At 44.1% G+C, this 16,230-nt stretch overlaps 1 protein-coding gene across 1 annotated transcript in view; it reads left to right on the forward strand.

Annotated features, from left to right (window-relative positions):
- The window catches only part of kif26ba (kinesin family member 26Ba), a 114,997-nt gene that overhangs the window by 92,033 nt on the left and 6,734 nt on the right, over window positions 1–16,230 (forward strand). The window contains exons 12-25 of the mRNA XM_084043073.1: window positions 1,597–1,768; window positions 2,262–2,555; window positions 2,879–3,112; window positions 3,988–4,099; window positions 5,079–5,334; window positions 6,060–6,161; window positions 6,864–6,964; window positions 8,770–8,949; window positions 9,786–10,054; window positions 10,196–10,835; window positions 11,022–11,962; window positions 14,624–14,853; window positions 15,730–15,876; window positions 16,095–16,230. The exon at window positions 16,095–16,230 is cut by the window's right edge and continues 79 nt beyond it. Of these exons, the coding sequence (XP_083899199.1) occupies window positions 1,597–1,768; window positions 2,262–2,555; window positions 2,879–3,112; window positions 3,988–4,099; window positions 5,079–5,334; window positions 6,060–6,161; window positions 6,864–6,964; window positions 8,770–8,949; window positions 9,786–10,054; window positions 10,196–10,835; window positions 11,022–11,962; window positions 14,624–14,853; window positions 15,730–15,876; window positions 16,095–16,230 (3,814 nt within the window). The remainder of the gene's footprint in view (window positions 1–1,596; window positions 1,769–2,261; window positions 2,556–2,878; window positions 3,113–3,987; window positions 4,100–5,078; window positions 5,335–6,059; window positions 6,162–6,863; window positions 6,965–8,769; window positions 8,950–9,785; window positions 10,055–10,195; window positions 10,836–11,021; window positions 11,963–14,623; window positions 14,854–15,729; window positions 15,877–16,094) is intronic.

Here is a 16,230-nt window from a genome sequence, read left to right on the forward strand (position 1 = left end):
TAGTGTCACTAAAAATACAAGCAGCAATATATATAACTGTCAAATTAACAGTTATATATATATTTTTTTTGTCCATACATACCTAATCTGTCTCAAACAATTGGTCCGTGTTCTGCGTGCATTCACTGCGTTCAGTTGTGCCCTCAGTTAGGTTTCGATTGTGTATAATATACTTCGTTTGCCGGGAGGTATCGCGCACCCAAAAATAGCCGATCTACAAGCTCACAATGCCTGGCGTTGCGACGCGTTGTGAGCTTGTGAATCAACTATAATTCTGCGCGAGCACTGCACGGCACGGGGCTCAATTAAGTAAGCTTTACTGCAGGTGTGAGGCCAACGGGCGCGCGCAGGGGTTTCTACAGTTTACAGTCAGAAGAGACAAGGGCACTTTTTACCGACAGACAAAAGGGCAGGGTCTCAAGCCCCCTTTGATGTCTATGTGTGCACGTGCATGACACTTAACCACTTTAACAAAGATCTACAAGCTCACACGAGTTTGTAGCTTGTAAATTTGCTTTTATCGCTACTTATACGACAAAGTAGGCCGTTCATTTACAAAAAACTAAAAGTTTAAACATGGAGATACAAGATTTCTGCCCGACAGCAACGTTTATTAGAATGACAGTGCATAAAGTCCCTCATATTCTGGTTTGAATTGAAAACCTTCGTCCTTCTATCCTCTGAGTCATGTCCCACTTTGCTGCCCCCTCCCCCCCCCCCCTTCCTGCTCCTTTTACAGTCAATCTTGATTTTGGCATGTTGAAATAACAATATAAACGGCATCATTTATATTCATACATTAAGCATAATGAAAATGTAAATGAACAGCATCATCATGATACCTGCAGCTACTTCTGGCTGAACTGAGGTTTAACATGCCAGAGAGCTGTCTCCGGTACTCGTTCAGGCTGCGTAAACACTACCAGTCAACAAATACCAGTCAACCTCTAAGTCTTGTTACTTATTTGTTGTGTGATATTTGTATGTACTCTATGGACCCCCTGTGTGTCTGGATTAAAGTTTGAATTGAATTGAATATGAGGAGAGAGAAAGAGAGAGAGAGAGAGAGAGAGAGAGAGAGTTTTGCATTGCCTGTGGCATTAAGCTGATGAAGAGGAGAGGAACTGTATATTGAAGAAAAAGTAGAGGACACCATAGGAGTGTGTATGTGTGACTGTTGCACACATGTGGATATTATATGCATTATGCATGTGTGGGGGAGAGAGAGAAAGAGAGAGAGAGAGAGAGAGAGAGAGAGTGAGCGATGCCTGCAGGTTGTGTTTTTAAAAACAGCAGTGTGAGTTACTGGTCCACAGAGGAGACGTTTTGGTTCTTAATCTGCAGACCTCAGTGCGCAAACACACACACACACACACACACACACACACACACACACACACACACACACACACACACACACACACACACACACACACACACACACACACACACACACACACACACACACACACACGCAAACACAGTCAGAATAATAGTAGAAAGTGTGCATTATTTCAAGACAACTGCTCACCTTCGATACCAGCCTCATATTTCAGTAGTTTACGCCTAACTGCTGTGCTTCATGTGTGTTCTCAGAGACAGCAAGCTGACCATGCTGCTGAGAGAGTCTCTGGGCAACATGAACTGCAGGACCACCATGATCGCTCACATCTCCCCCTCAGCCAGAGACTTCTCTGAAACGATGTCCACCATCCAGATGGCCTCACGCCTCCTCCGCATGAAGAAGAAAAAGACTAAAGTCAGCGTGGTATGCTCACATTCTGACTAAATACATCTCTGTTGCTGCCCACCACCACAGAGTCGGGGGGGTTCGAATCCACCGTGGTGCATCAGGCTTTGTCGAGCGTCTATACGAACACAATTGGCACGTGTTCAGGGGAGAGATGCCGGGTCGGGAGGGTGATATTTGTCATTGCACGTACGCACTCCTACGGGCTGGGGCGCCGCTGTCAGTAGGGAGTGTTGGGCGGGAGGAGTAAGACGGAGGCTCTACTGTATGTCCTATGACTGTATAACGACTAAATTGCGGAGAAAGAAAACACTGTTGCTTTATAAAATGTTATTACTAAACCCGATACTACAGATAATATAAGTCAGTGTTGTGAGTTAACATTTTGAAAAAATTATTCACACTGGTGTGAATTTAGCGCATAACTCTTCATTGCACTTTCCTTCCCTGTTTCCCCAACGTTCTTTCCAACCTCCTTGTCTCCTTCCTTCCGTCCTTCCTCTCTCCTCAGCAATACACCTCCAGTTCCTCAGGCGGGGAGAGTTCCTGCGAGGAAGGACGCATGCGTCGCCCCACTCACCTTCGACCTTTCCATCACCGCGGTGACACAGACTCTGACGTCCCGCTGCTCCGCCGTGACCCTGACGAATACTCCAGCAGCGAGCAGTCATGCGACACGGTGATCTATGTGGGTCCAAACGGGACGGCCATGTCAGACAGGGAGCTGACGGACAACGAGGGACCCCCGGAGTTTGTACCAATCATCCCATCTCTGCTCCTACAACAAACACACAGTCACAGTCAGGTGTGAACGGTTACAAAAACATTCATAATAGACATTATATTCCAATACGATAACTTTGTGGTCAGATTTACTTTCATGTTGTAACATCGTTCAGGACACTTTGAGTTGAGAAAATGAACGAATGCATGCTCATGAATCAATAGTGTAAAGTAGAAATAAAAACATTCAAGGGACAATAATAAAATATCAATACTATCAAATCAATAATGAAAAGTTGGCGGACATGGACAAAAAAGAATAAAGATATTAGGAGGTGGGGTGTTTGCTCATTTTCATTTGAATTGAACAATGCACTAAACACTGCTTAATTTGTTCTCAAACAGGCCCAACCTCAAGAAGAGAACCAGACCCAGCCCTGTGGAACTCTGTCCCAGTCTCTGTCCCAGTCTCTGTCCCAGTCTCTTTCCCAGACTTTGTCCCAGTCTCTGTCCCAGTCCACCCAGTCCCTACTGGGACAGCCTCTGGCCCCCGTCCCTGAAGAGGGAGGAGAGTGTCTGAAGTGTAACACCTTCGCTGAGCTGCAGGAAAGACTCGACTGTATTGATGGCAGTGAGGAGGTGAAGAGAGAGAGAGAGAGCGTTATCTAATGCAGCTGCAGTACTACTAAATACAACTGAATGTTATTTAATATACAACTAATCTACTCTGTTATATTCTATTATGTGTTATTTTCTATTAAATTCTGTTATTTACTCATTATTTACTTACTTAAATAAATACAAGTATTGCGCTTTGTGTTTTTTTGTTATGTAACTTAAAGGCATTGTAGGGAACATTAAGCCTAAATTTAAAAAATATGTATATATATTTTTTTTGCATTTTCTCCCCTCTATCAGCCACTATATAATGATGCTGGGGTGTTTTCCTTCATTGAAACACAGTCCTCTGTCTGAAATCCGTATTTTCCCTTCTGTTTATATTCATGTTGTTTATGTCCGGGTCGTAAATTAACGCACGCATGTGCGTGTCCGTGCGCGTCCGTGCCCGTATCAACTTTTTACTTTCGGTTTTAAAACGCTCTCAAACTTCTTTTTTGAGGCACATAATTTACTTTTAAAAAATCGTTTGGATAGAATGTAGTTGTTTAGCTTCATATATGTGGTCAATTTATCATGAAAGAGCCTATTTAAAAATATAAATTCAGAGAACCGTAGGGTCGGGCATTTCCGCGAATTGTATCCGCATAAGGCAACCTATTTTGGGCATGACTCATTTAAAAAGTCCCTCCTGCGTCACCCCCTGGTGGTCGGAGAAAATAACTGCTGGAGGGGCGGTGTTTGACAACAGTTTTTTTCTTTGATTATGTCTGAACTCCCTACAATGCCTTTAAACTTTGCATCCCTCCATCCATCCATCCGTCTATACTTATTTATATCTTTCTTTCCTTAATTCCTTCTTTCTTTCTTCATCAATCTGTCCATCCTGTTTTTAGGTCGCTAAGTTTGAGGAGGTTCCTGCCAGTAAACAGGAAGTCAAACAGGAGCCAGCCTCAGTGTCACCTCCTGTTCCTGCTCCTGGAGCAGGTGCAGACTCTGTACATGAAGGTAATGAACTTTACCACAGGTGCCCCATGTCAAAACATGTATATAAGCAGTGTTGGGGGTAACAGTGTTAGAAATAACGCCGGTACTGTGTAACGGAATACTTTTATGGGTAACGTAGTAACCCAACGCGTTAGTTTTGTAATTAAAGTACTCGGTTACTTAGTTACCTTTTCCAAATGAATGGCGTTACTTTGTTACATTTAAGACCTATATTTGTTGCCACAAAGGAAAAGGAAAATCCATCCGACGCATTTGCGCTGCTTCCTGATCAATGAACAAGCTCGTCTCTGTCAGTGGAGACATGTTACACAGAAATCGGTGACCGGGCCAGCGGCCTGTGGTGATTGCGTAATCATTCATACAGTATTCAACGGGTCATCACTTCTGGTGTGACACATGGCTGCCGGCTGGTCTCGCACCTGTGCGACATGTCGGAGACAGAGAGGTCCTTCACAATATAACTTAAACCCAGGATTACTCATTAAAGCGTAATGAACACTTGTTTCCAATGTGGTCCTGCAACTGGACTCTTGATTTGATATTTATCAAACTTCCTCGCAGAGGGGTTTTAATCGTCGGTAATGCAAACAAGTTACTTTTCTCAGATGGTAGTCCTGTATCCTGTAACGTAACGGAATACTTTTTAATGGCGGTAATCCTGTAACGTAACAAGTTACTTTTAAAAGTAACGTTGTATATGTAACACTGTATATACCGTAAGACTATATACTGTAAGAGTGCATTCAGTCATGCACTCTATGCATGACTGCATGGATGTGTCCTATCAGGGGATATGAGAACCTTTGCTGTAGGGATGTATTTCTTTTTGGAACCATCAAAGCTTTCCTTATCTTTATGCTATCAATGACCTTCCGACTGGTTTGATTCCCAACATACTGTCCTGGAAACAACGGCTACTACTAATTCCTGCTGGAGAACATCTTTAGTTGCTAAGTCACAGTTTCCCATACCTCCTCAGGTTCCTCAGCTCCTGGAGGAGGTGAAGTGGATCTCCCCTCCTCCTCTCCCCCTGCGTGTGAGAGGAGAACCAATGACCAGCAACTCCAGGACATCAGGGAGGTGGTGGAGGAAGCTGAGCTAGCCCAGACCATGATCCACAGTCTGGCCCAGAGCTCTGGTTCCTCTGTGCTGTCTGGAACCAAAAGAGTCCCAGGGAGCAGCAACACCACCTCCAGCTCCCTGCAGAGAACCGGGAGTGGCAGCCTCCATGACAGGTGAGTTTGTTTCAGTAGAATTCTGTCAAATTTAAGTCGAATTTCAGTAGAACTTGTGCAGAACTTAAGTAGTGTATCTGTCTTGAAGTTATTCATAACCTCCCACTTCCACTAAACTCACCAGGATAAAGTTCTTCTAAGCAGTGTTTGACTAAACAAAGGTCTACATAATGAATAGTGAATCCAATACTGAAATTTAAAAACAGCCAACAAAAGAATAGGTTTTCAAACCTTTAGCCAGACAAGCTTTACATTACCCTCTCCTGAACACTGTATCCAATGAGCTTCCATGATGGATGGAAGTGGTATTCTGCTCCACAAACCTCTGACAAACTGAGAGGTCAAGCTCATACATTGAGCTATACATATGCCGGTAAACGGCAGACAGTGACTGTCCTATATCAGCAAATATCCATCTTCTCTTTGTGCCATGTGCAGGTACACTGTGCATGAGGTTCATTTATGTGTGATGCTGGCCCACAAGGGTTCTCACCTCATCTTGATTGTCATTAATTTAAAGTAGTTTATCGTGGCTCGGATTGCCGGCCTAGCGGTCCGGGTACTTAGGCTCTAATGTAGCCTGACATTGCATGTTCTAGAGTTTTGTCTCTCCCCATTTCGCTCTCCCTGTTTCCTGTCCAAGTTTTTATTGTCATGATTCCAAGCTATTCCTTTTAATAAGAACTGTGTCTGAATGAAATGAAATGTCTTCTTCATGTCGTCAGCCGCGAGTCTCTGAGCACGGGCAGTAGTAGCGACAGTAAGACACGCCCCCTGGGGTCACCTCGCCTCGGCATCGCTAGTCTGACCAGAACTTCAGAGTACAGGTAGACTGCACACACACACACACACACACACACACACAAACAAACAAACAAACCACATTGACTTATATTCATCTTCACCTTACCCTAATCTTGACCATGTCCGATCTTACCTTAACCCTTACCCAAAATGTTTACACTATCAGTAACCTTAGCAGATACATGCCTAACCTTAACCCTTAATTACTCTAACCTTAACACTAACAGATACATGCCTAACCTTAACCCTTGCCCTAACCTTCACCCACAGATAAATGCCTATTCTTAAACCTTACCCTAACATTAACCATATCAACCTGTTAATGAGATAATGAGATTTACTCTTTATCCTTTTTGACATATATGTGCAAATATATGTTGATGAGTAGGCTAGGATACCTGATGAAGGTCGTGACATTGCACGTAGACCGAAACGTTGTAATAAAATATTTGTTGGCTGTAAGTGAAGACAGTGTGTTGGATCTCCATTTTTTCATGTTTCATGCACTGGTTGCCTGCTCCTACGCACCTGTCCCAGTAAGTGTGCAAAAGGCCCTTTTTTCACACAAAAAAATATATAAATGTTGCAACCCTAATATATCCAGTAGGCTAAGACATCACAAATTAGTGCATATAAACAACAATGGAAGACAGGCTGAGCTGAGGACAGCAGCTTAACAACAGATAGAACCTGAGTGTTGACATGTTGTGTATGTGTGTATGCAGACCTCCATCCTCTCCTTCTCAAAGGTGTAAGGTGTTCACTCAGAAAGGGGTGACGCAAGGAAACCCCCCCCTCTCAGCTCAGGACAGCCAGACTGGAGACCGTATGTATCGTATTATGAATACTTACTATCAGGGTAATACACTGTATATAAATATACGTGTGTGTGTGTGTGTGTGTGTGTGTGTGTGTGTGTGTGTGTGTGTGTGTGTGTGCGTGCGCGCACACACGTGTACAGTATATATAGTTTTGTTCATTAATTTTACCTATGGTGTATTAAGTCTTTTGTGATGTATTCAGTGGGGGTTTCAGTTTAACAGGGGTAGTTGTGGTTAATGAGGGGAATGTATTTCATAATTACTCTCCTGGGAACTACATCTCTCTTCTTCATGGTACATTGTGGTGTTGCAATTTTTGCCTTTGCTGCTCATTTTTCCACTAATATTTTTTCTTTAAGTAATAAAGAAAGATTTGCTGTCCATCAATTTTGCCTTCATGGTGTGGTCATTTTTACCAAATTACTAATTCATATAGTATCCAGACAATACTGAAAGCATTTGTAATTAGAATGAAAATGAATGAACAATATTGAATGTGAGTGTTGCCTCCTATATAATTACTATTGGTTTGAATATGACAGTGGGGTCACTTAAACTCTTCCGTTTAAGTGAGTTTTTTTTGTTCTATGATTACTCTTGGACATAAAGTGCAACACTATGTGTCTGTTGCATTTGTGATTAGGGCTGTCACTATTAGTACATAGGGCAACTCACTATAGTATTTGGCCGACTTTATTTAATATTATAGTTAACTTCTTAGTGTGGTTGCCCGAAATGGCAACACACTATAGTACTTGGGCGACTTTATTTAATATTATAAATAAACTTTATTTTATCCCGCTACTCCTCCCACAGTTTTGGCGGCACACACTCAAGCCATATGTCAAATCGACCGGCTGCATCGGGAATCGTGTCTTCCATTTTGCTAAGCGATATGTTATATAGTTTAATTTATGTTTTTTTCCATTGACTTGAATGGGAAAATGCTAAAACTCACAACAAGTATTTTTCTCTCGGAAACCGTAAGGGCTGCGGTTACAACACTTAAAGGGGAAGTTCAAGTGCAATTTAGAATTTTCTTCAAAACACACTTTTTGCTCCTCCTACGGATTGTGTCCAAATCTCACAAAAATTGGTACACATGATCTCTTGGCCTATGTGATAACCATGTTTAAGCGGAATTTTTATATTCCCTACCGTTCGTCCATAATAGGCTTAGTTAATAAGTTAGTGGGAGGGGCCTATTTAACAAAAAATGCCCAAAATCATGAATGAAACGTCCAATCAACCCCAAATTTGAATCACATGTCGAGGGTTGTGTACTCAACGAATTGCTAAAAGCATTTCCACTTTTACCCATAGGAGACGCCACTAAATGCGCAAATTGTAACCATGACCATGTAATTAGCTTGCAAAATTTGTGGGAGGAGACTATTTCTTAAAAACCCTAAATTGCACCTTTCTAGTTGCAATTATCGTCATAATCATCATAATCGTTTCCATTCATCTATATACATCAATCTGTTGAAGAATGTTCATACATTTTCAAACATTTTCCAAAGTAGTGGAATTGTGAGCTTGTAGATTGGCTATTTCCACTATTTTAATATGTTTTTAGCATTATTATTTTGTCGATACATTATTTATTTCAATTATTGGTACCCGTTATTGTCAGTATTTGTTTTGTATATTGAAACTATTTATCATATGAGAAATTCTTGCCTACAAAGCCTAAAAGGCAAAAATAATTTTGGCTTTAGCTTTTTTTACAGTTAAATCGCAATTATTTGTATGACAATTCATCGTCAAGTACAATCACATGATGGTGACCCTATTTATGATCCTGCAGACAGCTTGGCAGCTGACAGCGGTCGGTCGTCCACAGAGTCCCTATTGTCCAGGACGTCTCCTGTAGGAATGAGTCCACAGCTTCCAGAGCCGGCCCCGTCCCTGTCAGCCAGCCTGGGCTCAGCAGAGACGCTATGCGATGATGAAGTCCCACAAATCCCCCTGGACACTCACAAGGATGGTGAGATGCATTGCACTCTAAAATCCCCAATTAATTTAACTGAGAGTATACAAAATCTAAATGTAACCAAATGAACATTTGTACACTCTCTTAGAGTTAAGAATGTAGGGTTTTGTCCAAAACACATTCCCATTAGATCAACAGTCCAACAATTGTATTTTTTTCTGTCTCACCGTAATAACTACTGGACATTATAGCTAGCTAGCTGACCAACAAGGCTTTTTCATTTGGTATCCAGGAAACTAAGTTCACTAGAAAAGTACACTCCTCTAAGCACAGATCCCTGCCAGGCCAGGTTGCCTACCCAGGGCTTGCACCTGTTATAGCACGATTTGAAAACCTTTGGGGTGGCAGATCTTCCTTGGCCTACTCAGAGTTTGTGTGCAAAGTTTCATACCAATCGGACACTGCATTCATAATTTGTGGTATTTTGTGTAAAATGGGCCCCTCCTGCAAACTTTGAAGTTCAGCCAAACAAAGTAGTAGTAGCAACAATTAGCACCATTCAGGTGAATGAAGATGTTTTTTTTTAGGCAGGTGCGCAGTCAAAGCACCCAGAGCTAACAGAGTACATCCCATAGCCTGGGATACCGTAACCGTGACAACAGATGCATGCGCACGTTGTCCCCGTGGCCGCGCATGCATGCGCACGTGGCCACGCATGTGGAAAAAAAACAGAGACAGATATTTCCTTAATTATGGGAGAATATACTGTAGGTGAAAGTCGTTACTATTGTAAGTTTGAAACCGTCTCTAGGTCTAGGACGATGAAAACATGTGTATGTTGTGTAAACACATTTTGTTTCTTCTCCTCTCTCCTCTACTTGCATCTCCAGGCCCAGCAGAGCCTGCAGCCCCAGTAGGGCCTCTCTCTTTGGGAGAGGATGAGCTGGTGTTCAGTCTGGAGGACCAGGATCCCTTTGCTCGTCCAGTCAGCATCATGAGCTTCAACAGTGATGGTTGCTCTGTCGCTGCCCTGACCTCAGGGTCGCGACCTGTCAGCATCATCAGCAGTATCGGAGAAGATGGAACTGTGGAACATTATGGGATGTCTGCTGTTACGGCAACATCCTCCACCGTTACAGAAGTAGTTGCCAGGGCAGAGGTCAGTATGAAGTTACGATAATGCAAACAACACTGTCTGCCCAAAAGCAAAAATGTTGATACAATAATTTACTTTATAGTGTAAAAATATATCAAACCACAACCCTGGTGTTTACTGTGTGGGTACCATCTCGTGCTGCAGGTGGCGATGGCCAGGCTGCGCGTGGACGGGGAGGCGCTGGCCACAGTGATGCCTAGCTGTGGTTCGTCCATCTCGTCCTGGCTCAGTGATCTGAGCGTAGGCAGTGAAGCAGACCAGTCCCTCCACAGCTTCAGCCAGTCAAACCAGAGCCAACATGGAGAGGCCCTGGCTGATCCTGACCTCAATCACAGCGTCTCCTCTGCGGGAGAGGTCCCCGATGGTTGTGGCAGCTCAGGAACCCAGAGAAGAGGGAGTCTGGAGGGAGAAGTGTTTCTCTCTGACAGTGGGAGTGAGAAGGGGACCCCGACCAAAGACAGGCTGAAGAAACTGCCACCATCCATGGTTAAAACCAACATCCAAGTGCTGGGGCCGTCTGGTCACTTTTCACCTTTCAAGACCACCATCAGCGTTCACACATGTGTGGCTGTGAAGCCGCTGAACATCTCCTCACCAACAAAGACCAACAAAGACCAAACCCCATATTTAGCTTCGCTCTCCAGTGAGATGAGCTTTGAGGACCCCTGGCTGAAGCGTGGTGTGGAGGAGGGGAGGTCCAAGGAGCTGCTGTGTGAGGAGAAACGGGTCCAAGGCCCAGCAGAGAAGGCTGGAGCTGGAGATCCACGGAAATCCTGCAAGGATGGTGAGAGACATTCTGTAGTGTCACAATGTATCATTATTTTAGGTTGAATCAGTTTATGTCTCATAAATAAATTGATAATAACATAGCATGTGCACGTCTGTAATAGTTCACCAAATATTAGTCATCTTTAAATGACCAATACAAGACATACACAGCAACATAACTTTTTTCTTTTACCCTTTCCAGTACAAGGTGGGGACCGCGGGAGCTCCAGTTCAGGTGGTGAAATGGTCTCCTCTCCAGATTGTTGTAAGAGATTGGTAGATGGCTGTGAGATGATAGCTGTGGTTGCCCATGGAGATGGTCTGAGTGGCGTGTACAGCCCTGACCTCCACCGTACAGCCAGCCTCCCTCGCTGGCATCGACTCAATCGCCATGATGGTTTAGATAAAGCAGAGTACCGCAGTCTGGGACTCGCCGCCTCGACTCCCTGCTCCCCCTGCGCCACACTGGACCGACGAGGATCCACTGGAAAACAGGGCATCTTCTCCCACAAGAGAGGAGGAATCCCTCCACTTCCTCCTGTACGGAAGTCCAGTCTAGACCAAAGGAACCGGGCCACTGGTCACCCACTCAGCCCGCTCCACCAGCCCAACCACGGGCTCTCATTCACTGGCGGCCTTGCTGAGGACGCAACAGGGCTGTCTGGAGGTGTTGCCAGGCAACGAGGCTCCAGCGCAGACAGCAGTCGGCTCTTCAGTGCCAAGCTGGAGCAGCTAGCGAACAGAACCAACTCGCTGGGACGAGCCCACAGCTCCCACATCTCTCAACACTATGACTGCTTCTCCTTGGAACGGGGAGGGAGTCTGAGAGGAGGAGGAGCAGCTAGGGGCGACAGCACCATGCCTCGTACAGGACGCAGCCTCACTAGAGGCGGGTCTCTGTCCTCCCACACTGGCAACGGCAGCAGTACCAGTATGATCTCCAGTGCTGGTCCTGGCAGCGCTCCACAGTCGCCAATTAAAACCAGCAGCCAATCAAAGATCTCGGCAGTGAGCAAGCTGCTGATGGCCAGCAGTCCTAAAGGGAGGAGTCTGTCTGCCTCCAGCACCAAGACTCTGAGCTTCTCCACCAAGTCTCTCCCTCAGGCCGTTAACCGCAGCTCCAGCCTTCCTCCCAATGGAAAGGTAATGTCTCCTTTTATTGATTTCACGGCCTCTGCTCACCAGACATGAGTGTTGACCACACGTGAAATTGTTTCTTCCCCTAACATCAGTTTTAAAGGAAGCTCATGGGCATGGCACATTTGATAGTTTCAAAGTTGTTCAATTTAAGAAAGACCAAATTCATTATTTGACCCACAAAATAGAATCTATATACAAGCTGTTTCATTAGCTTGCCCGGTGTTGCTGGCGTTATTGTGCTGACAATGCATCACAAAACAATGCATTGTCAGCGTGTTCAGGTTTCAGTACATATCATCGGCCGGGTTGTTGTGTGAGGGAAATAGGCCCCGTCTCACTCTCCATCTCTCTCTCCCTCACTGATCAAGCTCTGGTCTGTTAGGCAACGGTTTCAGAACAGAAACCGTTGCCTAAAAACTCTTCCTAATAACATTGATTTGAACTGTCGAGGATCTCTAGGCATGTGATGTAAGACACAACAGAAATCATTAGCAATTAAAATCTAGCAATTAAAAACAATATAACATATTTACAACGTTACAAGTTAGATGCTTAATCATTCAGCCATTTAAACAAGTACTTTACATTACATTACATTACAGTCATTTAGCACACGCTTTTATCCAAAGCGACTTACAATAAGTGCATTCAACATAGGTAGGGAACGAAACTACTAATCACCAGAAGTATTAAGTGCATTCTCTTCTATAACAACAAACCAAGAGTATACCTAGCACTAAAGTAAAAAAAGTGCAATACTGTATATCAGCTACCTACTTTCATAAACAGATGAGACAAAATAGGAAAATCAAATGAGCAAGAGCTAAAACAAATAAGTGTATCGAATAAACAAGATCCAATAGAACAATAAAACAAGAGCTCGTACAACTAGTAGTAGGCAAGGCAAAGAGGAAGGGTAGTGTTTCCTAAAGAGGTGGGTTTTCAGCCTGCGGCGAAAGATTGGCAGTGACTCTGCTGTCCTGACATCAGTGGGGAGTTCATTCCACCACTGTGGGGTCAGAACAGAAAAAAGCTGTGATCGTGTAGATCGGCCAGAAGGACCACTGAGCAACGAGGCAACCAGTCGCCCCGCGGCGGCAGACCGAAGTGGTCGGGCAGGGGTGTAAGCATCGACCAATAGCCCGGTGGTAAGAAGGAGCTGTTCCTTTCACTGCCCTATAGGCTAGCACCAGGGTTTTAAACTGGATGCGAGCCGCTACGGGGAGCCAGTGTAGAGAACAGAGAAGGATAGTTGTGTGGGCTTTACTGGCTCTGTTAAAACATATGAGCACATACATGTGAGACGATTTTTCGGAAAGCTGCGCTGGAGTCTCCCAACTTGGGTAGTCTACAGTAGGCTACATCTTTCTGGAGTTATGTGCAACCTTGGTTAAGGATATAAACTCGACGCTCGAATGCCATAGCTGTGCCCATCGCAAGTGATCTTCATTGTGGGTTTTGGCCATGGGACCGCATCGGGAGATCAGAGATCTAACCAGCCCACCACCACACGCCAGCCTTCATCCATTTGCATTCATCAATCATTCCATAAACGTTTAAATTATGATGACAGCCCCAGGCTATTTCTCATAAACGTGGTGTCACGGCCATGGAGGACGCAGGACTCCTTTATTTAGAAAAACAGCAGTGTGCGTACTCCAGCATGCGCACTGCCCAGGGGTTAAATTAAAACCAAAACGTATTCCGTGATTGGTGTCATTCAACAACGTACGCCCATGGGACACAGACACTGCACAGGCTATTTATTATTTAATTCATGATTTGTTTAGGATATATGGGTCTACTGATGGCTAGAATAAAAAATATATGCATATATTTTTCTTGGTTTTCTTCCCCAGACTGCATTCTTCTGACTATATCATGACACTTTGTAGTTGACTTGCGCTGTTACGAGTCGTATTTTTGTTTTATTTGTGTTATATTATCTTATTGGATGTGTCTGCGTCAGGTATTGGCCTGTGCCATGTGTATGCAAATAGCGTGTGCCATTCCACGCATATGATAGGCATGTGTGCTGTGTAGCTGTGTGTGAATCCATGTACTGTAGATGATTGGTGGGGTAACTTCACATGTCAGAGAAGTTCCTCTGCATGGCTGTATTCACCCATTTTGGATGCTGTCAATGCACTGAATGTGAAGTACTGTAGGTGAGAATCTAAGTAGGTGAGATACTGACCTACCCACGTTTAATCAGGTCTTCAAGTTAAAAAACTCAAGGGACCCGGCTATGCCACATTTATCAACAGACGCTGTGATTGACAGAGTACACCCGCTTGATAAATCACACACATTTAAGCTGGTTTCTATGTTCCATTGATAAATGAGGGCCTGTGTGTCTATATTGTATATTGGGGGTGCATTTCTCCTTTCCGACATGTCGCCTTTCCGACGTTGACTAACCCTATACCTAACCCTAACCCTAACCTTAACCGCACGCGGAAGCCACTAGTCGGAGTGGTGAGATGTCGGAATGGAAGGAGCACCCCGTATATTGGTACCTGTTGCCCGGCATTGCACGAGTGAAATAGGCACAAAGTACTTGGATGCCAGTCTATGACATCTGTGCTATGACATTAGTACTATAACATCAGTACTGTGCGTTTCTGTCTATCTGTACCTAGTGATATATCTCTTCCTTTGCAGACTCAGGGTTCAGTCCAGGGTCCGGTCCAGCAGGGAGCCTCTTCTGGCTCCTGGTCGACCCAGTCTTTGAGTCGCAGCCGAGGGGGAACCCTAGCTGCCAAGTTGCCTCTGCGGGCCGTGAATGGTCGGATCTCTGAGCTCCTCCAGGCCAGTGCGGGCCCTCGCTCCAGAGGCCATGCGGCAGGAGGAGGCTCTGATCCTGTGGAGGAGAGAGGAGCTGAAGGGGCAAGGTAATCATTTTCAATTGGCTTGATGTCTTAGAACTAAATCCATGGAATAATGTTGTAGTATTAAGTATGTATACTAGTATTAAGTGTTAGGAAAAAACTCAAACTAGATGTTTTGTTTTTAACCACGATCGAATTTGTTTGTAAATTGCAAATAGTGCACAGTGCACAGTACAATTATATACATCAATAGAGTGATGATATGGAACAAACATGAGAGCTATTTAGTACTGTATTCAAGAGTAAATACTATGTATGTATAGTATAAAATACTTAAATAATTAATATACATAGATAGTGGGACACACACACACACACACACACACACACACACACACACACACACACACACACACACACACACACACACACACACACAGATCTCGCACATTTATGGAAGGATATAATACATACATAATACATAGAATAATTTACAGTAGGCTACATAATATACATACATAATATACATAGATGGCATAATTTACATAATACATAGATAGCATAATTTACATATTATACATAGACGGTGTAATTGCGAACGCGGAAGGAGGCGCGCCTCCGCCCAAGTGGAGCTTACTATGAAAGTCTGCTCGGCTTGTGTGTGTGTGTGTGTCTGTCTGTCTGTGTGCAGTGCACTGCCTGGGTGCGGCCGACAGAGTGCGCCAGAGTGCAGCTACAGTCAAAACACAAACACACACACACACACACACACACACAAAGTCCGTAAATACACAATATTTTCGAGCTGCGTTCGCTTCCAGCGTTCGCGCGTCTTACTTGTATAAATATACTATACATACAGCAGTATTCTTTTATGGTATCATGTTTTTTGCATTTTTCTACACATACATACAGTAGTAATGATTGCTCCTTGTTCAGTGCTCCTAGTGGAGGAGGAGGTGTTGTTGGAGGTGCAGTTGGAGAGGAGAAGCCTTCAGAGGTCCCCAGCCTGCCGTCTCCCTACAGTAAGATCACAGCACCCAGAAGACCTCAGCGCTGCAGCAGTGGACATGCTAGTGACAACAGGTACGGTAAAATATTAAATAAAAATAGGTACATTGCAAACAAACATAATCAATCACTTCTTTCAGCCCCACAAATGCATTCATGAATAAAATAAATTCCTTTCAATGTCGCCCTGTATCGCAGGGTTATAAAAAAAAAGAAAAGAAAAGAACTAACGAAGACTGTTCTTATTAAGCGTGATGTTTCTGTACTGAAGTATTCCATTTGATTTCCAACAGCAGTGTACTGAGCGGAGAGTTGCCCCCGGCCATGGGGAAGACGGCGTTGTTCTACCACAGCGGCGGAAGCAGTGGATACGAGAGCATGCTGAGAGACAGCAGCGAGAACACAGGAAGTACCTCCTCCGCCCAGGAC

This window comes from Gymnoscopelus microlampas (genome assembly GCF_963454915.1).
Source record: "Gymnoscopelus microlampas genome assembly, chromosome: 1".
In the NCBI taxonomy this organism is placed as follows: domain Eukaryota; kingdom Metazoa; phylum Chordata; class Actinopteri; order Myctophiformes; family Myctophidae; genus Gymnoscopelus; species Gymnoscopelus microlampas.